The 26,944-nt window shown below is 42.0% G+C and overlaps 1 protein-coding gene and 1 long non-coding RNA gene across 2 annotated transcripts in view; one reads left to right on the top strand and one right to left on the bottom strand.

Moving 5' to 3' along the window:
• LOC144294959 (uncharacterized) overlaps positions 1–18,428 on the bottom strand; it is a 20,660-nt gene extending 2,232 nt beyond the window's left edge. Inside the window, exons 1-2 of the long non-coding RNA XR_013362299.1 lie at positions 16,918–18,428; positions 16,178–16,309 (exon numbers count right to left, since the gene is read on the bottom strand). This is a non-coding gene — a long non-coding RNA (uncharacterized LOC144294959). The remainder of the gene's footprint in view (positions 1–16,177; positions 16,310–16,917) is intronic.
• On the top strand, positions 17,202–26,944 carry NDUFC2 (NADH:ubiquinone oxidoreductase subunit C2). Its single transcript, XM_077867203.1, has 3 exons — positions 17,202–17,544; positions 24,205–24,348; positions 26,767–26,944. Exons 1-3 carry the CDS (start codon positions 17,376–17,378, stop codon positions 26,814–26,816), a joined length of 363 nt encoding a protein of 120 aa, XP_077723329.1. The 5' UTR covers positions 17,202–17,375; the 3' UTR covers positions 26,817–26,944.

The raw sequence follows: 26,944 nt of genomic DNA, 5'->3' as shown, positions 1-26,944 counted from the left end.
ATAAAAAATAAAATCCTGCCTCCCTTTTCTATCTGTAGCCAAGCTTTTTGTTGTTTTTTAAGATTTTATTTACTGAGAGACAGAGAGAGGCAGAGACACAGGCAAGAGGGAGAAGCAGGCTCCATGCAGGGAGCCTGATGGCGGGACTCAATCCTGGGTCTCCTGGATCAGGCCCTGGGCTGAAGGCAGGTGCTAAACCACTGAGCCACCCAGGGATCCCTGAGCCTCTCTGTCCTTGTCTCTAAATTGATCACAAAAAAACTTAAAACCCTGCCTGACACATGAACATTCAATAAATATCACTTGATATTTTTATGAATCCTTTCCCTCTCCCTCCTGTCCTCCTCTCCCAGAATTGAGTACCCTCACCATGTGTGCTCCCATGCTGTGGAGTCTCCTTCTACCATTAACTTGTTTATCCGTTCCCCAGGAGACACTAGCAGTTTGAGAGCAGAAACCATACATGTCCTAATAGCCTCAGTTTTTGGCACAGTTGAATGAATGAAACATAGCAGATAGGTCACGATTAAAATCTAAGTGTTTACTAATACCAATACTCAATGTAGTTCACATCTTGGCCAACTGGTGTGCAAGCCAAAAAAATTAGAAGTTGAATTTGAACCCTTTTGAGGACCATTTGAATGGTAAATGGTTCTCCAACATTTCATTTTCAGGCTGTAGGTGTCCTTAGGTCTAAAATGAGTCTCCTGTAGACAGCAAATAGATGGTCTTGCTTATTTATCCAGTCCGAAACCCTGTGTCTTTTGATGGGATCATTTAGCCCATTCACGTTCAGAGTAACTATTGAAAGATATGAATTTAGTGTCATTGTAATACCTATTCAGTCCCCGTTTTTGTGGATTATTTCTTTGGGCTTCCTCTTTCTTTTACAGAGTCCCCCTTAATATTTCTTGCAGAGCTGGTTTGGTGATCACATATTCTTTCATCTCCACAAGGCTAAATTTAATTGTACTTTGTACATTATTCTGTGAGGTCAGAACTGGAAGAGCTTATCTGGTGCAGAAACTTCCAGAATGTTCTGCAGAGCCTGGAATGTTCTTGAAAGTTGTCTTAGAGCCTCTGGGCCCTGTCCCATCTTCTACCAAAGTAAATATGCTTTGATCTATGTCATATATTGGGCTTCACATAAATTTATGTTTAACCAAAGAGTTCAAAGTCCAAATATATTCTCTTTAAAGCAATTTAACCTCTTATGTTATCAAGAGGGAAATGGCTCCAGAGTCAGAAATAGCTTGTTGGTGCCAACCAGACTAGAACCCAGACCTCTGCATACGTCCCATGACTTTCCCAAATCCTATAGATTGTATTCACATATTTAGACTTTGTGAGATGTGGAGGGTTTTCAACAACAAATTCCTAGGTTCCAGCAGTTGCTAAATAACGTAAGGGAGTTTTAAAAAAATATTTTTTTATTCATTCATGAGAGGATGTTTTTTGGAGTTTAAAAAAAATATTTTATTTTGGGAGTTTTAAAAAAAATGGGGGGGGAGTTTTAAAAAATTATTTTATTTATTCATTCATGAGAGACAGAGAGGCAGAGGGAGAAGCAGGCTCCTCAGGGGGAGCCTGATGTGGGACTCAATCCCAGGACCCCGAGATCACAACCTGATCCAAGGGCAGATGCCCAACCACTGAGGCACCCAGGTGCCCCAAGGTATTGTTTCAAAATGTTCTGAAATCTAGAATTAAGCAATGTCAGGAACAAGCTAATGTTAGCTATCAAAATTTAAATAAAATGTATAAATAACTCATTTTCCCCTGCTGTTTATATGCAGTGTGCCAAGATTTAACAACATAAAGGAAAAGTAAGGTGGGAGAGACTTGGTATTCTTGGTATGCTTGCTCACCTCCAGTGAGAGGGGTGGAGCCAGAACTGGAAGGGAGTGACCAGGAAGATGCACTGCCTTTCCAACCTGAAACTGGTATGCCTTTCCTTGTTAATGACTTCCACCTGAAAGCTGCTCTGTGTCAGAGAACTGGCCCCCTACATATAGTCCATGTGGCTGTTTGCAGTTAATGGGACAGAAAATCATTCCAATAAAATACGGCCTTTGGAAAAGATGTTTTACTCAAGTAGTTTGAGAAAATTACATTTCCAGCATGATTGTGGCAAAAAAAGCAAATCTTTGACCCCTTTATCCCCTTTCTTGTGTTCCAAAAAAACAGGCTACTATGCTAATGGCAGCTGAAATTAGAACGAACTTAAAAACCTCAAAAATTTGTATCAATACAGTCATTAGTATCTCACCATCAAGTTCCATATTCAGCATTCTGAGAGGATATAGAAAGGTCAATAAGGGATCCCTGGGTGGCGCAGCGGTTTGGCGCCTGCCTTTGGCCCAGGGCGCGATCCTGGAGACCCAGGATCGAATCCCACGTCGGGCTCCCGGTGCATGGAGCCTGCTTCTCCCTCTGCCTGTGTCTCTGCCTCTCTCTCTCTCTCTGTGACTATCATAAATAAATAAATAATTAAAAAAAAAAAAGAAAGGTCAATAAATGTACCAATTTTTTGTTTTTGTCTCAGGAGTCAGAAACAAAAACAATATGCTAGTACATATAAACAACTATGAAAGGGACAGGACTCAAAGTATACCTGTGTAGAGAGAATCACAGAACTTTAGAAGCCTAGAAAGGCTCTCAGAAGATCACTCCAAGGTGCATTCATTTTTTACAGTTTTCCTGACAGAATAAATAAGTAGTGTGGTGGTGTTCACCACTTCATAAAACAGCCCCTCCCATGTTTCTTAAGGCATTTAATGCTAAGGTCTCTCACAGGCTGCATCAAGGTGTCACTTGGAGCTGTGTTTTCATCCCAAGGTTTGCCTGGGGACAAAATGTGGGACAGATGTGCTTTCCTGCTCACACAGTTGGCAGAATGCAGTTCACTGTGAGTTGTAGAACCAATGCCCTCAGGTTCTTGCTATTGGGTGGAGGCTATCCTCAGTCCCCTGCCATGTATGCCTTTCCATGGGGTAACTCACAACAGAGCAGCAGGCTTGCATCAAAGTATGCAAGAGAAAAAAAAAAAAAAGTATGCAAGAAAGAGAGTCTGCTAGCAAGACAAATGTACATTATCTTACATGATGTAATCATGGAAGTGACATCCAGTCACCTTTGCCCCATTCTGTATATTGGAAGGCAATCACGTCCCACCCACACCGAAGGGGAGGGGATTACAGTTGGCATGAGTACCAGGAGGCAGAGATAATTGGGGGCCATTTTAGAATCTGTCCATTAAGGTATCCATTGTATAACTGGACCATAATTTATTTAACAAGTTTCCTCTTAATGGACCTTTTAGTTGTTTCCAGTATATTTGCTAGTATAAATACTGCAATAAATATTGATATTCATTCTGCACATGTGCTAGGGCTGCACATGTGATAGGATTAAATTTCTAGAAGTAGTTTCTAGGTTGAAAGCTATGTGCATTTAAAATTTGATTGAATATTTGTTTCTGCCAAATTAGTCATAAAAAGCATGCCAGAAAAAAAAAAAAGAAGAAAGAAAAGAAAGCATGCCGGTCTGGCTCAATTGGTAGAGCATGTGACTCTTGATCTCAGGATCATGAGTTCAAACCCCATGTTGGACAGAGTTAACTTAAAAAAAAAGAAAGGAATTAAGAAAGAAAGATGAGAAAAGAAGGAAAGAAAATGAATTGTACCAGTTCATGTTCCACAGGCAATGCATGAGGATGGCAGTTTCCCCCACAAACCTGCTAACTTCGTGTATCACCAATCTTTTACATCTTTACCAATAATGTCTGAGTCAGGATCCCTGGGTGGCGCAGCGGTTTAGCGCCTGCCTTTGGCCCAGGGCGCGATCCTGGAGACCCGGGATCGAATCCCACGTCGGGCTCCCGGTGCATGGAGCTTGCTTCTCCCTCTGCCTATGTCTCTGCCTCTCTCTCTCTCTCTCTCTCTGTGACTATCATAAGTAAATTAAAAAAAAAAATTAAAAAAAAAATAAAACACTGTAAAAAAAAAATAATGTGAGTCATTTTCATTTACAGTTCTCTTACTGGAGTGATTAGAATATTTTGTATTTTCTCTTCTGAAAACTATATTCTTTGCCACTTTTTCTATTAGTTTTTTTAATGTTTTCTTATTAACTACTAGGTTTATATATATATATATATATTTTTTTTTTTTTTTAACTCATTGCACTTTGTGAAGAATTATCTGGGTACAAGACTATGGTGGTGGCAGTGTGAGGAGAAGCAGATGGGCTTGGAGTTGGAATTGACAGAGGTTGGAAATGGAAATGGATTCAATGTAGGGCTTGAGGGTAAAGACAGGCCCCTATGACCTCTGTATTTTGGGTGTTGCATCTGGATAGTTGGTGGCACCATTTGCTGAGATGGGGAAAATGCAAGAAGCAGGAAGATGGGAAGGTGGTACATGGGCTTTGTTTTGGAAACTGTGAAAAGAAAAACTAGAAACTTGGTTTGGAAAGATTTTTATTTTTTTTTTAAGATTTTATTTATTTATTTGAGAGACTGAGAGCAAGAGAGAGAGAGAGCATGAGCAGGGGGAGGGGCAGAGAGAGAGGGAAGGGGAGACCAGATTCTCCGCTGAGAAGGGAGCCCACTGTGGGACTCCATCCCCATCCCAGAACCCTGGGATTATGACCTGAGCTAAAGGCAGACGCTTAATCAACTGAGCCACCAGGCACCCAGGAAAAGTTTTTTTTTACAACACAAAACAATACATAAAAAAGGTTAGATTGATAAATTTTACTACATCAGAATTTTAACTGTGACTTCTGTGTAATAGACAGCCTTATTTTTTTTTTAATTTTATTTATTTATGATAGTCACATAGAGAGAGAGAGAGAGAGAGAGAGAGGCAGAGACATAGGCAGAGGGAGAAGCAGGCTCCATGCACCAGGAGCCTGACGTGGGATTCGATCCGGGGTCTCCAGGATCGCGCCCTGGGCCAAAGGCTGGCGCCAAACCGCTGCGCCACCCAGGGATCCCATAGACAGCCTTATAAACAAAGTTAAAACACAAACAACAGGGATGCCTGGGTGGCTTAGCATTTGAGCTTCTGCCTTCAGCTCAGGGCATGATCCCGGGATCCAGGATCCGGGATCAAGTCCCACATTGGACTCCTTGCAGGGAGCCTGTTTCTCCCTTTGCCTGTACCTCAGCCTCTCTGTCTCTCATGAATAAATAAATAAAATCTTGAAAAAAAAAAAAAAAGGATGAACAACAGATTAGGGGAGAGTATTTTATAATATATAAAACAAAGGGGGCAGCCTGGGTGGCTCAGCGGTTTAGCGCCGCCTTCGGCCCAGGTCTTGATCCTGGAGACCCGGGATCAAGTCCCATGTCAGGCTCCCTGCATGGAGCCTGCTTCTCCCTCTGCCTGTGTCTCTGCCTGCCTGCCTCTCTCTCTCTCTCTCTCTCTCTCTCTCTCTCTTTCTCACTGTTTCTCATTAATAAATAAATAAAATCTTAAAAATATAAAAAATAATTTAAAAAATTAAAAAAAAAAAAAAGGATTCATATTACCTCAAACAAGAGGTTTCTACAAATCAGTTTTAAAAAGATAGCTCGGGCAGCCCTGGTGGCTCAGCGGTTTGGCGCAGCCTGCAGCCCAGGGTGTGATCCTGGAGATCCGGGATGGGGTCCCACATCGGGCTCCCTGCATGGAGCCTGCTTCTCCCTCTGCCTGTGTTTCTGCCTCTCACTCTCTGTCATTAATAAATAAATAAAATATTTAAAAAAAATAAAAATAAAAAGATAGCTCTAGGGATCCCTTGGTGGCTCAGCAGTTTAGCGCCTGCCTTTGGCCCATGGCGCGATCCTGGAGTCCCAGGATCAAGTCCCGCGTCGGGCTCCCTGCGTGGAGCCTGCTTCTCCCTCCTCCTGTGTCTCTGCCTCTCTCTCTCTCTCTCTCTCTCTATGTCTGTCATGGATAAATAAATAAATCTTTAAAAAAAATTAAAAAAAAATTAAAAGATAGCTCTAAAGAAAATAAGCAAAGTATATGACTAGGCAACCAAACAGCAGGAAACCGAATTGGAACCCAAATGGAAAATAACTATTTTCACTTGATAATAGAGAAATGCAAATTATTTTTTTTAAGATTTTATTTATTCATGAGAGACACAGTGAGAGGCAGAGACAAGCAGAGGGAGAAGCAGGCTCCATGCAGGGAGCCCAATGCAGGACTTGATCCCAAGACTCCAGGATCATGCCCTGAGCTGAAGGCAGACACTTAACCACTGAGTCACCCAGGCATCCCTTGTTCCTTTTTTTTTTTTTTTTAAAGATTGTATTTATTTATTCATGATAGACACACACACAGAGAGGCAGAGGGAGAAGCAGGCTCCATGCAGGGAGCCCAATGTGGGACTCGATCCCGGGACTCCAGGATCATGCCTGGACTGAAGGCAGGCGCCAAACCGCTGAGCCACCCAGGGATCCACTCCCTTGTTCCTTATACTTGAAAATTTGTTTTAAATTTTTTCAGTGTGAATAAGACTTATTTTTGGACATACTTAATTTGAGATGTTTGTTAGATATCTTGACAGAGATTCAAAGCAAGAGAAGAGATGTATCGTTTGAGCTCAGAAAAGAGTTTGGGCTAGAGTAATAAATCTTGGAGTCATCAGTATATACATGATAATGAAGGCCAATGGAGTAGATATGTCACCTAGGGAAAGAGAATAGTAGTAAAGAGAAGAGGACCCAGGACAAGTCTTAAGGAAATCTAACATTTGCAAGCTGAGAAGAAAAAGAGGAGGCATTAAAGTAAACTGATAAACTGAAGCCAGTGAAGCAAGAGAAAAATTAGGAGTGCATGGTGTCCTGGAAGCTAAAGAGAGTGTTCATTGAAAGGATGGAAAAGAGATTGTGTCTAATGCTGCTAAGACGTTGAGTAAAGTTGTTACCAATGGGTGTGGTAACATGGAGGTCACTGGTATTCTGGTTAGGGTAACGTAATTGAAAGTGAGAACAGAAAGACTTGTCATGGACAATGTTTCTCAGACAAGACACACAATCACAATGGGGGAAAATGAATAAACCTGAACAAAAGCACTAAATTTCATTCGTGTTGAGAGTATCTTTGGAATTACTAGAGATCAGGGCAGTCTGGGTGGCTCAGCGGTTTGACACCGCCTTCAGCCCCGGGCGTGATCCTGGAGACCCAGGATGGAGTCCTACGTCAGGCTCCCTGCATGGGGCCTGCTTCTCCTTCTGCCTGTGTCTGTGCCTCTCTCTCTCTGTCTGTGTCTCTCATGAATAAATAAACAAAATCTTTAAAAAACAAAACAAAACAAAAAAAAAGAAAGGAATTATTAGAGATCACCCAGTTAAAAAAAAAAAAGGTGATACAAAAGAAAAATAAGTAAAAGATAACAGTCAACTAATTCACAGAAGAGGAAACTGGAACAGTCAATAAATATGAAAAAATATTCAACTTTACTGATAATCAAGGTACAGCAAAAGAGTAATGATACTGCATTTCTACCAGTAGTTTGGCAAAATCAAAGTTTGGCAATGGCAGCAGGCAAGGGTTGCCAAGGATGTGGGGAAACAACAGAATCAAGTAAGAAACTATTGAAACTAATAGGAGTTTAACAAGATGCTGGACATAAGAGCAATATCCTAATTAACAATTTTAAAAGGTAATAAAATATATGTGATCATTCCCAACAGCAACAGAAACTATATATACCTAAAGACAAACTAAAAAAAAATGTGTAATAATTTTATGGAGAAAATTATGTTTTAATGAGGGATGTATCCCTCATTAAGGAAAACTTGAGGGGTGCCTAGATGGCTCAGTTGGTTAAGCATCCACCTTTGGCTCAGGTCATGATCCTGGGGGTCTTGGGATCTAGCTCTGCATCAGGCACCCTGCTCAGTGGGGAGTCTGCTTCTCTGACCCTAACCCCTGCTCATGCTCATGCTCACTCTCTCCCAAATGAATAAATTGCAAATCTTAAAAAAAAAAGAAAAGAAAACTTGGATAAATGGAGAAATATTTACAGTGTCCATGCATGAGAAGGCTCAGCAATTTTTTTTTAAAGATTTTATTTATTCATTTGAGAGAGAGAGTCCACACAAGGAGAGGGGTGAGCAGTGGAAGAGAGAAGGGGACAAGCAGTCTCCACGTGGAGCATGGAGCCCATCAGGGGGCTCGATCTGACCACCCTAACATCATAACTTGAGCCGAAATCAAGAGTCCAATGCTTTTTTTAAAAAAAATATTTTTATTTATTTATTCATGAGAGACACACAGAGAGAAAGGCAGAGACACAGGCTGAGGGAGAAGCAGGCTCCATGCAGGGAGCCTGACGCGGAACTTGATCCTGGGACTCCAGGATCAGGCTCTGGGCTAAAGGCGGCGCTAAACCCCTGGGCCATCCAGGCTGCCCAAGAGTCCAACGCTTAACCAACTGAGCCACCCAGGTGCCCCTCAGCATTTAAAATACATTGATCCTGAGACACCTGGGTGGCTCATTCGGTTAAGTGTCTGCCTTCAGCTCAGGTAATGATCTCAAGGTCCTGAGATCCGGCCCTGTGGGGTTCCCTGCTCCCCAGGAAGCCCGCTTCTCCGTCTCCCTTTGCCTGCTGCCCTGCCTGTTTGTGTGCACGCTCTCTCTCTGTCAGATAAATAAATAAAATAAATAAAAATCTTAAAATATATATATATATTGGGGCACCTGGGTGGCTCAGTGGTTGAGCGTCTACCTTTGGCTCAGGTCATGATCCCTTTGGCTCAGGTCATGATCCCTCGGTCCTAGGATTGAGTCCTGCATCGGGCTCCCTGCAGGAGCCTGCTTCTTCCTCTGCCTGTATCTCTGCCTCTCTCTCTCTGTCACTCGTGAATAAATAAATAAAATCTTTAAAAAAATAAAAAATAAAATAAAATACATTGATTCTTCTCACATTAGTTGATAAATTCATTACAGTTCCAACCAGTATCCCCAATGAGATTTTTCCAGGGAATCTGACAAGGTGATTTTAAAATCATGAGGAATAATAGAGTTGTGCAAATAATAACAATAACTGCTAACATTTATTGTGAGCTAGCTTTTGAAACAAATTGGGTGCACAGTCTACCAAATATAAACGAATATTACAAAGCTATAGTTATTAGTGTGATATAGCTACAGTAATTGACAAAGACAGTAATAGGCAAAATACTTGGCAACAAAATAGAGTTCAGAAATAGACCATGGTTGTTAACTAACCCTTCTGTAGTAATCATTTCACAATATACATGTGTATCAAATCATCACATTTTATACCTTCAATTTGTATATGTTATATTGCAATAATATCACAACAATGCTGGAGGGTTTTTTTTTTATTTTAAAAGAAAAATAAATAGACCATAGCATATCTGAGGGCATGATGTATATTAGAGTTGGAATTGATTATTGGTGGGGGAATGATGAACTATTTGATACATGGTATTGGGTCAGTTCTCATATGTAACATCCCACACACTCAACACAAAAATAAAATCCAAATGGATTAAAGACTTAAACATGAAAACCTAAAACTTGGGAAGAAAATATAGGATCATGTCTGTCTAATCACAGAATAAAGGTTTCTTTTTTTTTTTTTAAGATTTTAAGATTTTATTTGTTTATTCATGAGAGACACAGAGAGAGACAGAGGGAGAAGCAGGCTCCCTGCAGGGAACCTGATGCGGGACTCCATCCCAGGATGCCAGGATCACAACCTGAGCCAAAGACAGATGCTCAACCACTGAACCACCCAGGTGCCCCAGAATAAAGGTTTCTTAAACAATATGAAAAACACAGACCATAAGAAAAAGATTGATAAATTTGAGTAACTCAGTACTTTAAACTGCTGTATTACACACACACACACACACACAAATCATCCATAAATAATGTTCAAAAGCAAGCAACAGATTTGGAAAAGATATGTCACATATATAACAAGCCTCATTGGAGGCCTCTTGGGGGATCCCAGAGGACACTCGCATATCCAGGTGTCTACTTGAGCATCTTTAAAATATTTTGTATCTAAAACAAATGCCCTTCCCCGTCTTAGTGGCACCAGCGGCCCAGCTCCATCCACTCTGAATGGAAAGTAGAGACTGCCAGTACTTTCCTTGGTCTTCCCTTTGTCCTTTGATGTCATTGACCTCTGCCCCCCTCCCCCCCCACTGCCTCCCCCTCCATTTCACTGTCATGGATGGATAGCAGAGGATACCATGCCGTCTTGAGGCCGTCCTGTGTGAGTCCATGATCACTTCTGTTGGGGTTTTGTTGTTTTTGTAACTGTCCTAAACCAGCAGGTGTTTGGAAATTAGGGGAAAAATTAAATTCTCACCAATGGTTGCTGTTACAGTCAAATCAATAAAGATCTTGAGTATCAAAAAAAAAAAAAAAAAGGCTTAGCATCAGAATATATAAAGAATTTCTACACATCAATAAATAAGAGACAATTCCAAAGAAAAAACGTAGGCAGCCCGGGTGGCTCAGCGGTTTAGCGCCACCTTCAGCCCAGGGCATGATCCTGGAGAGACCCTAGATGGAGTCCCACGTCAGGCTCCCTGCATGGAGCCTGTTTCTCCCTCAGCCTGTGTCTGCGCCTCTGTGTGTGTGTGTGTGTGTGTGTGTGTGTGTGTGTGTGTCTCATGAATAAATAAATAAGATCTTAAAAAAAAAAAAAAAGAAAAGAAAAAATGGGCCAAGGATAAAACCCTGCAATTTGCTGAAGAAAAGACCCAGATGATCAATAAACATATGAAAGACTTCTCATAACCTCTCTAATCATCATATTTACATTAAAATGAGAAATTTTTCTTCTTGGGATGCCACATATTTGGTATAGAGATTACTTAAATAAATTAAAATTTTTATAAAAATGTATTTAGGGGGAAAAGAGGGGGTGCCTGGGTGGCTCAGTTGGTTAAGTATCTGATCTTAGCTCAGGTCTTGACTCCGGGTCATGAGCTCAAGCCCCACATTGGGCTCCATGCTGGGCAGAGAGCCTACATTTTAAAAAGAAGGAACAAAAAAGAAAACAAAGGAAAAAAGTGTTTTATTGACCCCAAATTGCCAAAATAATCTTTAAAAAGAAAGCTGGAAACCTCACACTTTCTGATTTCAAACCACATTACAAAATAATAGTAATCAAGATGGTGTGGTACTGGCATACAGACAGATATGTACACAAATGGAACAAAACAGAGAGCCCGAAATAAACCCTTGAGTATATGGCCAAATGATCTTTGACAAGGGTGACAGGACTGCACACTAGGAAAAGGACAGTCTCTTCAACAAATGGTTTTGGAGGGAAAACTGGATATCCACATGCAAAAGAAGGTCCCTAACCTGACAACCATATACAAAAAAATAACTCAAAATGGATGAAACACCAAAATGTAAGTCCTAAAACTATAAAACTAGAAGAAAACAGGTAAAAAGCTTCAGGACATTAGATGTGTCAGTGATTTTCCGCTATGACATCAAAAACACAGGCAACAAAAGCAAAAATAGACAAATGAGACTACATCAGACTTAAAAACTTCTGCATATTGGCGCCTGGCTGGCTCAGTCAGTGAAGTGTGTTACTCTCAATCTCAGGGTTATGAGTTCCAGCCCCATATTCGGTGTAGAGATTACTTAAAAATAAAATACTGGGGGTGCCTGGGTGGCACAGTTGTTTGAGCATCTGATCTTGATTTTGGCTCAGGTCATGATCTCAGGATCATGAGATCAAGCCCCACATTGGGCGCTGAGCTCAGTGTGGAGTCTGCCTTGGACTGTCTGTCCTCTCCTTCTATCACCCCACCCCCACCCCCACCCCCCGCAGAGTGCTCGCTTTCTCTCTCTCTCTCTCTCAATCAATAAATAAAATAAAATATTTTAAAAAGCAACTTCTGCATATCAAAGGAAACAATCCACCTAGTGGAAAGGTAACCTATGGAATGGAGAAAATATTCGAAAATATGTATCTGGTAACGGATTGATGTCTAGAATGTATAAGGAACTTCCACAATTCAACAACAAAAAGAACCAAATAGGGATGCCTGAGTGGCTCAGCGGTTGAGCATCTACCTTCCGTTGAGGTCATGATCCCGCAGTCCCGGGATGGAGTCCCACACTGGGCTCCCTGCATGGAAGCTGCTTCTCCCTCTGCTTCTGTCTCTGCCTCTCTGTGTGTGTGTGTCTCATGAATAAATAAATTTTTTTTTTAAAAAAAGAACCAAATAACCTGATTTTTAAATGGCCAAAGGACTTGAATAGACAATTCTCCAAAGAAGATATACATCTGGCCAACATGCTGGTATATGAAAATACGCTCAACATCACTAATCATAAGAGAAATGCAAATCAAAACCACAATGATATAACATCTCACACTTAATAGAATGGCCATTATCAAAAGAACAGAAAACAGTAAGCATTGGCAAGGATGTGGAGAACTTGGAACCCTTAGGCACTGTGAGAATATAAAATGGTGCAGCCATTATGGAAAACAGTATAGAGTTTCCTCAGAAAAATTAAAAATAGAATTACTATATGATTCAAATCCCACAATCCCACTTCTGGGTATATATCTAAAAGAATTCAAGGCAGGATCTTGGGATATTTGCATACCTGTTTTCACTGTGGCGCTATTCATAGTAGGTAAGAGGTGGAAACAACCTAAATGTCCATTGACAGATGAATGGATAAAGAAAATGTAGGGCGCACCTGAGTTAAGCCTTAGACCCTAGATTTCAGCTCAGGTCATGATGTCAAAGTCGTGAGATCAAGCCTCGCATGGGGCTCCACACTCAGCGGGGAATCTGCTTCTCTCCTTTCTCTGCCCCTCTCCCCACTCATGCACACACTCACTTGTGCGCTCTTTCTCAAATAAATAAATCTTTAAAAAAAGAAAAGAGAAGGAAAGAAAAGAAAAGAAAAGAAAAGAAAAGAAAAGAAAAGAAAAAAAAAAAGAAGAAAAGAAAAGAAGAAAATAAAATAAAATAAAATAAAATAAAACAAAACAAATAAAATAAAATAAAATAAAATAAAATAAAATAAAATAAAATAAAATAAAATAAAATGTAGGGGCACCTGGGTAGCTCAGATGGTTAAGTGTCTGCCTTCGGCTCAGGTCATGATCTCTAAGTCCTGGGTTCAAGCCCCAAGTTGTGTTCCAAGATCAGCAGGGAGTCTGCTTCTCCTTCTCCCTCTGTCTCTCCCCCTGTTCATGCTTTCTTTTTTTTTTTCCTCTCTCTCTCAAATGAACAAATCTTTTTTTTAAAAAAAGACTTTTATTTATTTATTCATGAGAGACACAGCGACAGAGAGAGGCAGAGATATAGGCTGAGGGAGCCTGATGTGGGACTCAATCCCTGATCCCAGGATCATGCCCTGGGCCAAAGGCAGACGCTCAACCGCTGAGCCACCCAGGCATCCCTAAAATTGTTTTTTAAACAGGAATACGTAGTATATATATTTTGTGATGGAATATTATGCAACCTCAAAAAGGAAGAAAATTCCATCACATGCAACATGTATTAACCTCAAGGACATTATAGTAAGTGAAATAAGCCAGTCACAAAAGGACAAATATTGTAAAATTCCATACATATTAAGTATCTACAGAAGTCAGAATCATAGGGATCCCTGGGTGGCGCAGCGGTTTGGCGCCTGCCTTTGGCCCAAGGCACGATCCTGGAGACCCGGGATTGAATCCCACACCAGGCTCCTGGTGCATGGAGCCTGCTTCTCCCTCTGCCTGTGTCTCTGCCTCTCTCTCTCTCTCTCTGTGTGTGACTATCATAAAAAAAAAAAAAAAAAAAAAAAGACGTCAGAATCATAAAAACAGAGAGTAGAAGGGTGATTGCCAAAGCTTGGGGGAGGAAGGGAAAGAAATTAGTGTTTAAAGGGTATAGAATTTCAGTTTTGCAGGATGAAGAAGTTCTGGAGGTATGCTGCACTACAATGTGAATATACTTAACACTATTGACTATACCCTTAAGAATGGTTAGGTTGGTATATTTGTTATGTATTTTTTACCATAATAAAAAGTTAAAATTTTAATTTAGCAATATAAATTTACATTACATTAAAGTTATCATAAAATCCAAAAGTATGTAAAATGCATATTAAAGTTAAAAATAGTAAAATGTACACCAATAAACCCACCACACAGCTTAGAATAGTATTAATACCTTAAAGGTCTTCTGTGTGCTTTTCTTCTCCCAGAGGTAACTATTCTGAACATTGATGTTAATCCTTGTCGCTTTTCTTTCCAGTTTTACCACTAATATGTGTATCTCTAAGCAATATATTTTTACATACCTTTGAACTTTATATAAATGGAATTATATATTCCCCTGTAACTTATCTCCTTTTTTAAAAAAATATTTTATTTATTTGTTCATGAGAGAGAGACACACACAGAGAGAGGCAGAGATATAGGCAGAGGGAGAAGCAGGCTCCCTGCTGGGAGCCTGATTGGGGCACTTGATCCCAGGACCCCAGGATCACAACCTGAGCCAAAGGCAGATGCTCAACCACTGAGCCACCCAGGTGCCCCTGTAACTTATCTCTTATTCCCTTAATCTTTATTCTCTTTTTAAACATCACTCTCTTTTTTAAGATTCATCATACTAATGCATAGATACACCTTTCTAAGAAAACACCACAGTTTATTTTCTGTTCTGTTTTAGTGGACATTTAGGATATTTCCAGTTTGGGAGTATTATAAATGGCTATTACTCCTGTAAATATTCTTGTACATATCCTAGTCCTGGTATGCATATGCAAAAATTTATCTGGACACTAGATAATACGCTTAGAGTATAGACTTTCAAGGAATTGTAAACAATCTAAATATCAACAAAAGGGAAAAAATAAATATCAACAAAAGGGTAATGAATAAATAAAATGTGACATATTTATATGATAGAATATTATATAGTAGTCAAAAGGAATGAATCATTACATGGAATGTTAAAGTGAGAGAAAAGAAGAACAATGAATTTTTTAAAAAGATTTTATTTATTTCTTCATGAGAGATACAAAGAGAGAGAGAGAGGCAGAGACACAGGCAGAGGGAGAAGCAGGCTCCATGCAGGGAGCCGGATGTGGGACTCGATCCCGGAACTCCAGGATCACACCCTGGGCTGAAGGCAGGCGCAAAAACACTGAGTCACCCAGGGATCCCCAAAAGTGAGAGAAAAGAAGAACAATGAATTTATACTATTCAGGTAGAAAAATTTAAAAACACATAACACAATATTAAATATATCTAAAAATATAAAAAGTGAATTGGAAGTATATACACTAAACTCATAGTGGTTCTCTGGGAAAGAAAGGAGAGGGGACTTTGGTTTTATGTATAGTGTTTTATTTCCTTTAAAAGGTTAGGACTTGCTTGGGTGGCTCAGCGGTTGAGCGTCTGCCTTTGGCCCAGGGCGTGATCCTGGAGAAACGGGATCAAGTCCTACATCAGGGTTCCTGCATGGAGCCTGCTTCTCCCTCTGCCTATGTCTCTGCTTCTCTCTCTGTGTCTCTCATGAATAAATAAATAAAATCTTTTTAAAAAAGAAAGAAAGAAAGAAAGAAAGAAGAGAAAGAAAGAAAGAGAAAGAAAGAAAAGAAAGAAGAAAGAAAGAAAAAAGAAAGAAAAGAAAGAAAAGAAAGAAAAGAAAGAAAAGAAAGAAAGAAAGAAAGAAAGAAAGAAAGAAAGAAAGAGAAAGAAAGAAAGAAAAGGTTAGGGGCGTCAGAAGATACTGCTTCCTCAAAACCCCTGCGTCCCCAATTACCTCTCCCTCCCCTGACCCTGAATGGTCCTTCAGCCAGAATTCATCTTTGTATCTTATCAAACTTCCACAGGTAGGCTTGATCATAGTTGTAATTCATCAAAATCTCATAAAAGCTAGTTTGCTGGGTTTCCTGTCGTTTACAGGCACACCTACCAGAACCCAAAATTAAGGTCCAGGCAGCAACAAAGAATCCAGAGAACACCAGGACTGGATCATTTAACCAAACTCTTGAAATTTAGCCTGGGTGGCAGCATCCTAAAATTTTTCACCTCTGGGTCTCCAGGTCCTTGCACATGACTGAAGGAAAAACTGTTCCCTAAAGGTTTGAGGAATGAAAGGAAGAAGGAATTTATAATATTTGGCCAAGTAATGGTCCAGTCTCTACTTACCTGCCTCCAGTAATGGGGAGCTTCTACCTTTGAACAGCTCTCTTTAAAAAACTCTTCCTAATGTGAATGAAAATGTCTTCTTTTCGTATTCATTCATTCGTTAGTGAGATCAACATTTTACCTAGAAGAATGCTGATTAAACCAGAGGTTAACGCAAAGGTCTATGTATCGAAGGTATTAAGCTCCAAAGTAGTAGAATCAAATATCAGTTAAGAGTGATTAAAGGATGGACATTTTGTGCCTATAAAAAGCACTCCCAGATCTTTAATATTTCAAGTTAGGATTTCCTGAAGTTATATACATATATATATACACACACACATATATATATTGGGAGTTTCTTGGAGCACAGCAAATGCTTCAAAGTTTCACACTCTTTGCTCCAGTAACAACAGGGCTGGGAATCTGTCCTATGAAAATAGCATGACATATTAAAAAAAAAAAAAAAAAAAAAAAAAAAAAAGCTGTTTTGCAATTAAGAAAAAAAAAAAAAAACCTCAGAATTTTTATTTTAAAATCACATCAAAAGAAGGAAAGCCACTAAAAATTTTCCCCAGCAAGACTATGTAAATTTTCAAAACTAGATGAACTCTTAGGCAAACACTTAAAAATGTTTAAATAATGTTTACACATTCTTCTCCCACACATTCTTCTGAATCCAACTTGGGACTTTTTTTTTTAAACAAGCCTTAAAAGGCGAAAAATTACAAAGAACAAGAAAACAAATACCCATATCCTACCGTCCAGAAGTAACAACCGTTAGTATTTTGTCACAAATTGTTTTTAACCTTTTTATTTTTATCCCGGAACTCCGGGATCAGGGCCTGGGCCAAAGGTAGATGCTCGGCCACTGAGCCCCCAGGTGCCCCCCTGCCGGCCTCCCCGTCTGGCTCGTTTCCTGCCCCACGACCCGGGTACCAAGGCCCAGAAAGCCCCGCCCCCCCCGCCCGGAGCCAGAATAGCGCGGGCAGGAACCGGAGCCGGGGGAGGTGGGGCATTTAGTATCCCGGAACCTCCTGCGCGGGCCCCGGCCGCAGCGTGCGCGGGGAAGCGTTTGCGGCCTGCACCGCCCTGCGCCATGCCCTTCAGCCGCGCTCGCGGAGGTGAAAGCGCCCGGCGTGCGCCCCGGCAGTGGTCCTGGTGGGTTTCTTTGTAGCTGGCGGTCGGAGGCCAGGCCTCAAGCGGGGACGGCGTCACCATGATGAGCGGACGGCCGGGCCGAGTGCCCTTGCAGCTCCTGCCGGATGAGGCGCGCAGCCTCCCCCCGCCCAAGCTGACCGACCCGCGGCTCGCCTACATGGGCTTCTTGGGCTACTGCTCCGGCTTGCTCGATAACGCCATCCGGAGGAGGCCGGTGCTGTCCGCCGGTGAGGGCTGCTCGCGCGCGGCGGGGCGGCGGGCGGCGGGGCGGCGGGCGGGTTCCTCGCCGTCCGTGGGCTGCCCCAAGTGCTTTGGCTTTCCCCGGCCTTCTCACCTGGCAGCCTCCGCCTCGCCCGCTTGGGGCCTCCGCGGCCTCGGAACGCAGTGGGGCCGAGTGCCCTCTGGCACGTAGGGCGGCCGAGGTCATCAGAAGCCCCGAGCTCACGGCGAGTCCGTGAAAGAGCCCGGGGCCGGGCTGCCCGCCCTTTGCTGTGTGCCGCGCGCTGCGGGCCGTCGGTGCGTTACGGCCCGGCTCCTCCAGGTGCTGTGCGGGGAAGCGTTAGCCACAGGGAGGAGAGACGTGGAGGGGCCATCGCCTCTCCCCCGAGGCCGCCGGGTGGTGGAGTAGCCGGCCTGCGCCGTGGCCTCACGGCTGCGTTGGAAGTCCGCGCTTCTCACACTTGCGGTGCGGATGCGTACGGGAAGCCCGGGGATCTTGTTAAAATGAGGACTCCCATTCCGTTGGTCAGAGGCGCAGCCTGTTGTTAAAAACTCCCAGGTACTGCTGGCCTGGGGGCCCCTTTGAGGAGGAGAGGCCCAGCCGCTGGGCGGTCTTCTCTCGAAGAATGTGAGGGGCCGCCTGTCAGATAAATGGCCGTCGTGGTAGCTGTGCTAAGGCCGATGGATTTCCAAAGGGGAGAGAGGAAGGGAGCTTCGGAAGAGGGGTCTTTGAGCTTAGCTTTGATTTACCGGGCAGATACTAGGACACAGCCAGCCTCCCAGGCCCATGGGAGGCCAGGGAAGTAAATGGAGGCCAGGGCCGCTGGGCCAGGAAGAGTCTGACGATTGAGTGTGCAGGGTAGGGTGTTAAGGCTAAGAAGGAGATTTAGGTAGATGATGACGACTTATTCTCTAGGCAGACAGGAACCTTTTTAGGTTTTGAGAGCCGTGGTGGGGGAGCGGAGTGGAGAGATGCAGTAATCAGGCTTGTGGGGTTTTTTGTTTGTTTTTGTGAGTCAGCTCCATGCCCACCGTGGGACTTGAACTCACCACCCTGAGATCAAGAATCAGATGCTCTGCCAACTGGACCAGCTAGGTGCCCCAGGCCTTATGTTTGTTTGTTTATCTGTTTATTTATTTATTTTTAGAGAGAGAGAGAGCCACCCCTGAGATCATGACCTGAGCCAAAATCAAGTATCAGACACTTAACTGACTGGGCCACCAAGGCACCTCTGTGCCTTGTGTTTTACTTATTTTATTTTTTTAATTTATTTATTCGTTCATGAGAGACACAAGGAGAGAGACAGGCGGAGGGAGAAGCAGGCTGCACGCAGGGAGCCTGATGTGGGACTCGATCCCGGGTCCCCAGGACCAGGCCCTGGTCTGAAGGCGGGCTAAACTGCTGAGCCCACACCCCCCCCTCTCCCCCCCCCCCCCCCCCCCCCCCGGGCGGCCCTGTACCTTGTGTTTTAAAAGGAAGGTCAGCTTGGGATGCCTGAGTGGCTCACTCCATTGAGGGCCGGCTCTTGATTTCTCTCAGATTGTGATCTCAGGGTCCTGAGATCTAGCCCAGCCTGGCTCCTTGCCCAGTGAGGAGTCTGCTTAAGATTCTCTTTCCCTTCATCATTGTCATTGTATCCCCACCCCGCATGCACTGCTCTCTCGAATTAATGAATCTAAAGGACCCCTGGATGGCACAGCAGTTGAGTGTCTGCCTTCTGGCTCAGGTCCTAATCCTGGGATCCAGTCCCATGTTGGGCTCCCTGCATGGAGCCTGCTTCTCCCGCTGCCTGTGTCTCTGCCTCTGTGTGTGTGTGTGTGTGTGTCTCATGAATGAATAAATAAATAAAATATTTTTTTAAAAAGTAAATTAATGAATCTTTAAAAAGGGGAAGGGGGAATCAGCTTTGTCAATGCAAGGCACCGATTGGAGCCAAGAAGTTCAGTTAAGAAGAAAGCTAATAGAGTGGTTCAGGTATCCAGTAATCACATCGCTCCTGTCTCTTTTTGCCACTTTCCAGCTTAATGTCATGCCTGAAGGCTAGCTCCCAGATCACCAAATCTCAGCATTTACAGTGCTCAAATAGTTCTGAAGTTCCATCTTCCTTGAATATGACCCCTCTCCACAGAAAGATTTTTGTCTATTTCTGTCTTTAGGGAGATGAGGTTTTTCTCCCTTTTCATTACCACTCCACATTTGCCCAAGCCTGTCGTTTATTGTAATGGAAAGAACTCCACTTTGGAACTAAATAGCCTTACTCCACTGTCTTCTGTCAGCTTGAGTAAGTTACTTGGTAGAGCTGTTCAGAGGCAAAGTTTCTTCACCTATAAAATGAGAATATTGGGGTCTGGGTAGCACAGTTGGTTAAGCATCTGACTCTTGGTTTCAGCTCAGGTCATGATCTCAGGGTTGTGAGATGGAGGCTGTGTGGGACAGAGTGTGTTTAAGACTATCTCTTCGTCTACCCTCCCCCCACACTCGCTTGCCTGCTCTCTCTCTCAAATAAATAAATCTTTTAAATAAAATGAGAATAATTATCTTTGCATATTTGTTGTGAGAATTAAGTGAGATTCTGTAGATAAAATGCCTGGCACACAGAAGTTGCTGGACAGAGTTTCCATTCCTTAGCTGTGGTTATGCAAACAGTTTACCATATATTTGTTTGATCAGCTTTTTTTTTTTTTAAGGACTCTTTTTTTTTTTTTTTTAGATTTTATTTATTTACTCATGAGAGACACAGAAAGAGAGAGAGACAGAGACACAGGCAGAGGGAGAAGCAAGTTCCACACAGGGAGCCCAATGTGGGACTCGATCCCAGGACTCCAGGATCACACCCTGGGCCAAAGGCAGGCGCTAAACTGCTGAACCACCCAGGGATCCCCCGTTTGATCAGATTTTACTGAACTTTTCCTCTGTACCAGGCAGTGTTACATCCTGGGTATATGGGGTAAAGAATACCATCCCTGTACTTGAAGAGCTCCTAATCAAGTTGGAGAACAAGTAAACAGTCCATTATGGGTCTAGGCATGGCAGAGAGTGTGTTTTCATCGAAATAGATGAGCAGTGAGCACTTTGGGAACACAAAGGAGGTACAGATTGAAGAGAAACTATTCCAGAGGAAGAGCATAATGGTCAAGAGCACATGATTTTGCATTTGACACCACCTCCATTCTACTAGCCTTTTGATTCTGGGGAAGTTATTTATCTTCATGAGCTTTAGTTTCTTTAGCTACAAAACAGGAATACTATCTACCTCTGTGTGGCTGTGAGAACTAGAAGAGATGGTGTATAAAGCCCTTAATCTAGGGGTAAGAATCAGAGTTCTTGAGTTCTGTGGTTTTCCCTAGGTTGCTTTGGAAAATTTAGGTCTTGAGGACTATTAAAATGGTTCTCAGCAGCATTTATTGAAGCATATTGTGTTTTCTAGTTTAATGACTATCATATAATAGTATTCAGCAAGTATTTATTGAATAAATATATGTAGATTACAAGGAAGTCTAAAACATGGTCCCAGCCCCCCAAAGGTTTACAAATCAGACAAGCATATCCATTTAAAAGACATTGTGGTAAAAGTTTAGGCACGTAGGGTAACAAGTGTGACAGAAGAGCAGGGAAGGAGAAAGATATGGTAGATTTTCAAACTACAGCCATGGAGAGTACCTGGCATTTTGTGGGTACTGTTGGAACCCAAATTTTGCACATCTTTTTCAGGTTAGCATAAACTATTAAATAGAATTTTTTCTTAAGCTTCCCTCCCATCTGGAGTTCTAATATTTTTTTTTTTTAATTTTTATTTATTTATGATAGTTACAGAGAGAGAGAGAGGCAGAGACACAGGCAGAGGGAGAAGCAGGCTCCATGCACCGGGAGCCCGATGTGGGATTCGATCCTGGGTCTCCAGGATCACGCCCTGGGCCAAAGGCAGGCGCCAAACCGCTGCGCCACCCAGGGATCCCCCATCTGGAGTTCTAAACCCCTGTTGCTAGTTAACACCTACCTGCCCTAAATTTATAGTTAGTTGGTATCTAAGTGTAGTCCACAAGTTAAATATATTTATTGATTTCTAGTTTAATATACAGTAATTTATGGTGTTCCTGGAAAGGGTACTGTAGCTTCCAAGTTTAGATTCACTTAATGAAAAGGAAAATGATTGTGGAGGGGTGCATGTGGTGGGAGGGAGACCACTGCTGAGAAGTAGAGAAAAGGTTAGGGAAAGGACACGGGAAGAGGCCACGTCAAGGGGCCACATCATGCCTTGAGGACTAGAACACTGACATTGTCATCCGAAACATTCAGGGAGTCTTTTTCTGTGGGTGATATGGGTAAGCATAGAGAGTCTGGGTTTTTGGGTCTGTGTAGTCCAGTGGCACACAGTAGAACCCAGCACACTTTGGTTTGCTATATTGCAGGTGACCCATTAGGGAAAACAATGGCTCTTTGGGGCAAGAGAGAATGCAAAAGAGTCTGGGCCCTATCCAGTCCCAAATCATAGTAATACTTTGCATTTTTATTGTTTTACATATTTTTTCCAAAATATTTTTACATATATTTTCTTTTGGTTTATATAATACTGCTGTAAGAATGATAGGTTAGGTATTATCTTTGTTTTAGAGGTAAATTGACTTGCCCAAGGCCATGTATCTGTTTATTAGATATTAAGTGCTCTCTGTGTGCTAGTACAGAGAGATGAATTAAGCATTGGTTTTGCATGGAAGTAGATGGAAATAATTTCTATAGCAGAAATAGTAGAGAGGAGTTCACTTTGTTAACCTCATTAAGGAAAGTTCTGGGAAGACTTCTTAGAAGTGATGTCTGAATTGAGTCTTGAAGGATGAGGAGGTGTCTGGGCAGAGAAATAACCCGTGAGTGGTATAAAAAAAAAAACAGGAAGAAAATAAATAAGCAAGAAGGAGTCTAATTTGCATAAGGAATTAAAAGTAGCTCAGTATTGCTGAAGCACAATGTACATATCAGGGAGTGTCAGATGAAGATGGAAGAGTCCGCTCATGAAGGGCAAGGTCGTTATCTAGGAGTTTGGTCACCTATTGGGTATAATTGAAGAAGGAGGAGCTGACAAGCTCGGTTTGTAGTTTAGTAAAAATTCCTCTAGTGACAGGGTAAAGGCTGGGGTAAGTGTGGAATGGAAAATGAGATGAAAGGGGAGAGCAGGTAGTATGAGTGAGAGATGAGTTCTCTGAAGTGAGGCAAGGGAAATACAAGGAAGAACTGACAGGACTCTGACTAGATGGGTGGGGGGAAGAGGGTTAAAAAAAAAAAAGGGTTGATTACTGTGTTTATTACCCAGGACTTTATTTCCTGGGTGAATGGTCTTATTCTCTGAATTAAGAGGATGAGGCATGAATAGGAAAGAAGTTCATTTGGTGGTATTCAGGTGAACATACTGTCAGACATTTGGATATACATGTTATTCAGCATGGGTATCTGAGTTGGATACACTCAAGGTCACCAGTATGTGGACAGTAGATAAAACCTGTAGAAACAAACAAGTTCTTCAGAGGAATATGTGTGGGATAAGAAGAAGAGGGATAGAATCCTGGGACATAGCTAGAAAATCAAACCTGCACCTGCAGTTAGCCTTTTTTTTTTTTTTTTTTTTTAAGATTTTAATTATTTATTCATGAGAGACACACAGAGAGAGGCAGAGAGAGAAGCAGGCTCCATCCAGGGAGCCCGACGTGGGACTCGATCCCGGGACTTCAGGATCACACCCTGGGCCAAAGGCAGACAGACGCTCAACCGCTAAGCCACCCAGGCATCCCTGCAGTTAGCCTTTTTAAAAAGATACTTCTGTGTGTAAAGTTCAGACCTTTGGATCTCCCCTTCAGAATTTATATTTTGGCTTTCCCTACATCACATGAGTTGATCCTCCCCAGTCTCATTATTGTAGGATGATTTTGCTATAAATATAGCTTTTGAATAGGTAATTCATGCACATGGTACAAAATTTAGAAGGTAAAAAAGAGAATTGATACATTATTTGTAGAGTAGCTGGCTACTTTGGTAACCAATAAATATGCAAATATAAATTAGTATATGGAGACAAACCAAATTGCTTTTCGAGCATTTGTAAAGGACTTCATCTCTGTCACATCACATCTTGAACAGGTTCTGGAATACAAGTTAGTTTAGATCTTCAGGATTTTGTACTAATCCACCTTTTCTCCTGAAGAAATTTGTAAAAGCTGAATTTTAAAAATCTTGGGTTCTATTAATAGTTATGCCTATAGATTTAATGTTGCTTTTCATAATTGCCAGATTTCTTTTTTTTTTTAATTTTTTTTTTATTTATTTATGATAGTCATAGTCACAGAGAGAGAGAGAGAGAGAGAGGCAGAGACACAGGCAGAGGGAGAAGCAGGCTCCATGCACCGGGAGCCCGACGTGGGATTCGATCCCGGGTCTCCAGGATTGCGCCCTGGGCCAAAGGCAGGCGCCAAACCGCTGCGCCACCCAGGGATCCCAATTGCCAGATTTCTTTAGGAAGATATATCAAGGTCAAGACTGTTTTTTCAAAAACGCCATAGAAAAGCCTTTTTTTTTTTTTTTTTTAAGAGAATGATGAAAGATGTATGTCTGAACCGCAAAACTATGATTTTAAATATACATTGATTTTTGCTTTCTTTGGGATTTGTTGTTTGAATTTTAGGTTTGCATCGCCAGCTTCTGTATGTTACTTCCTTTGTCTTTATTGGATATTATCTTTTAAGACGTCAAGACTGTATGTATGCCCTGAGGGACCATGATATGTTTGCCTATATAAAATCACATCCAGAGGATTTTCCTGAAAAAGGTATTTATTTGACAGAATGAGAGAGTGTGCACAAGGGTGGGGAGGGAGGCGGGGGAAGGAGAGAAGCAGACCTTCCACTGAGCACAGAGCCCAAAGTGGGGCTTGATCCCACGACTCTGAGATCATGACCGGGGGATACTTTGCGGACCGAGCCACCCAGGTGCCCCTGGTTAATCTTATCCATGCCTGTACCTTCAGGTACCTTCAGTATTCTGATGATTCCCACATCTTTGTCTATCAACTAGAATTCTCTTGAATTTAAATTCTTTGAATTTTCTGGCTGAGTACCTCTGTGTCCATCAGGCAGCAAACAGAATTTATGTCCCCTTTGCCTGTGCAGACTTCTTTTCTATGTTCTGCACCAGTAAGTGGCACCACTGTCCACCTCAGTACCCCAGCCAGAAACCTGGGAAGGATCTTCTAGTCTTTCTGTGAATTTCTCATTAGTCGTCAAGTCTTCCTGTTCTACTTCCTAAGTATTTCTCAGTTCTAAATTCCTGTCTCTCGCACTGCCACTCCCCCCGGTTCATGCCCTGATAATCTCTTGCTTGGACTGTTGCACTTGCCTCCAGCTCACTTCTGCCTTCAATCTTACTAAAGATCCTGTCTCTGGATAAATGTAGTTATGCCTAAAATAGATTGCTTACAATAGCTGTCCATTGCCTGTAGGATAAAATCCAGACTCCTGAGGAGAGTTTATTTCCCCAGACTGAGCTAATTGCCTATTAAAAGATTTTGCCCATGCCTTTTATCCATCACATGACATGTACGTGTCTGTGTCCCTCACTAGACTGTAGCTTCATCTTTGTTTCCTCAGCCTCCAGGACAGAGCCTCTGCTAGTAAGCAGTAAGTAATAGCTGACCTGATCTACACAGAACCCTGCCTCATCTCCTGTAACTCATATCCTGCCTCATAAAATGCTGTGTCCTGAACCTGCTGTGTATCACTTTGTACACCCTGTACCCTCTTGATCCTCCTCTTGCTCTGTCTTTACCTGTCCACCTAGCATATTCCAGCTCAAGAGTCCTCATCTCAAAGAAGCCCTGGCCCAGCTACAAATACGAAATTCCTTAGCACATCCTACTTATGGCTCTTTACTATGGATTTGATGGTAGTATAACTGTTTTCTGGGGATCCCTGGGTGAGTGGCACAGCAGTTTAGTGCCTGCCTTTGGCCCAGGGCATGATCTTGGAGTCCCGAGGTCAAGTCCCGCATCAGGCTCTCTGCATGGACCCTGCTTCTCCCTCTGCCTGTGTCTCTGCCCCTCTCTCTGTGTGTGTCTCATGACTAAATAAAATCTTTAGAAAAAAAAATAACTGTCTTCTTATTTGTATTTATATATATACACGTATATATATATATATATACACACACACATACACACACATAATACAGGTGTGCACATGTGAGTGAATGAATGTAGAAAAATTTTGAACTTGTAAATATGTAGATTTTCCTATTCACATAAATGTCTAGTATTGAGCATTTAAATTTCACTATACCAAATGATGGTCTTTAAGGTCCTATTTAGCTAAAATTGTATTACTCTGTTTAATATTCCCATAGCCTTCAGTCACATATGTGATGTTTATGGTAGATCAAAAAGATACAGCTGTTTTTCTTTTTTTTTTTTTTTCTTTTTTTTTTTACCAGTGAAGAGTTCAAAGACTAGAGTACAAAGCCATCAATAATGGATGTATCAGGGATGGGGAATACTCAAAACTATTGGGTTTTTGAGTTAGAATCTTGGTAATATTGATTCCTAAGAGTGAGACCCAGTGGCAGTGTAGTCCTCAGTCTCAGGCCTCTGGCTTATTGCTTCCTCTGCATACTAGCTCCCTCTGTCAGCAGGAGCTTGTGTAGCCTCACAGACTCCTTTTTTTTTTTTTTTTTAAGATTTTATTTATTTATTCATGAGAGACAGAGAGAGAGAGATTGGCAGAGACAGGCAGAGGGAGAAGTAGGCTCCATGCAGGGAGCCTGATGTGGGACTCGGTCCTAAACCGCTGAGCCACCCAGGGATCCCTCTCACAGACTCATTCTGTCTTTGAGCAGCAGATTAGTGGTAGTTGTGCCAAAAGCCTCCTGCACTGACAGCAGGAACACGGAAGCTTGATCACATCAACTCCTGGCCCTCCCAGCTGACCTGTGCCTCTCCATGTTCATTCCTTCTTTGACCTCTTCAGTCAGGACCCCCTGGCAGCAGCCATCTGGATGTCACCATGGATTCTTTCAAAGTTATCCTTCATCCAGTGAAACAGAATCTCTCAGTGGTTGCTAAGCTATGGTTGAGAACAAGAACATAAGGAAATTCTTAGGAGTTTATATCTATAGAATATTAAGTGTTTATTTTTCTTTAGGAAATATAATTTCTAAAACATAATCTAAAAATAAGTTTTTTGTGATCTTTTTATAGATAAGAAAACTTATGCTGAACTTCTTGAAGAATTCCATCCAGTGCGTTGAAGTCTCCAAAATGCTTACTTTGGTTTCACTGATACCAGTTACTGAATTTTGTGAACGTGTTCCTATGATAACTGAAGTTTATGTTAATCTGTATGTTAACACTTTGTGATTAAAATGGTCATCATGAA

This window comes from Canis aureus, chromosome 23, assembly GCF_053574225.1.
Source record: "Canis aureus isolate CA01 chromosome 23, VMU_Caureus_v.1.0, whole genome shotgun sequence".
Classification (NCBI taxonomy): domain Eukaryota; kingdom Metazoa; phylum Chordata; class Mammalia; order Carnivora; family Canidae; genus Canis; species Canis aureus.
This window is presented reverse-complemented; position numbering and strand designations above follow the sequence as displayed.

Coding starts and splice junctions, on each gene's coding strand:
- NDUFC2 (XM_077867203.1), top strand. CDS start 17,376: ATGATGAGCGGACGGCCGGGCCGAGTGCCCTTGCAGCTCCTGCCGGAT. Junction 17,545..24,204: donor GAGGCCGGTGCTGTCCGCCG/GTGAGGGCTGCT, acceptor TTTGAATTTTAG/GTTTGCATCGCCAGCTTCTG. Junction 24,349..26,766: donor AGAGGATTTTCCTGAAAAAG/GTATTTATTTGA, acceptor ATCTTTTTATAG/ATAAGAAAACTTATGCTGAA.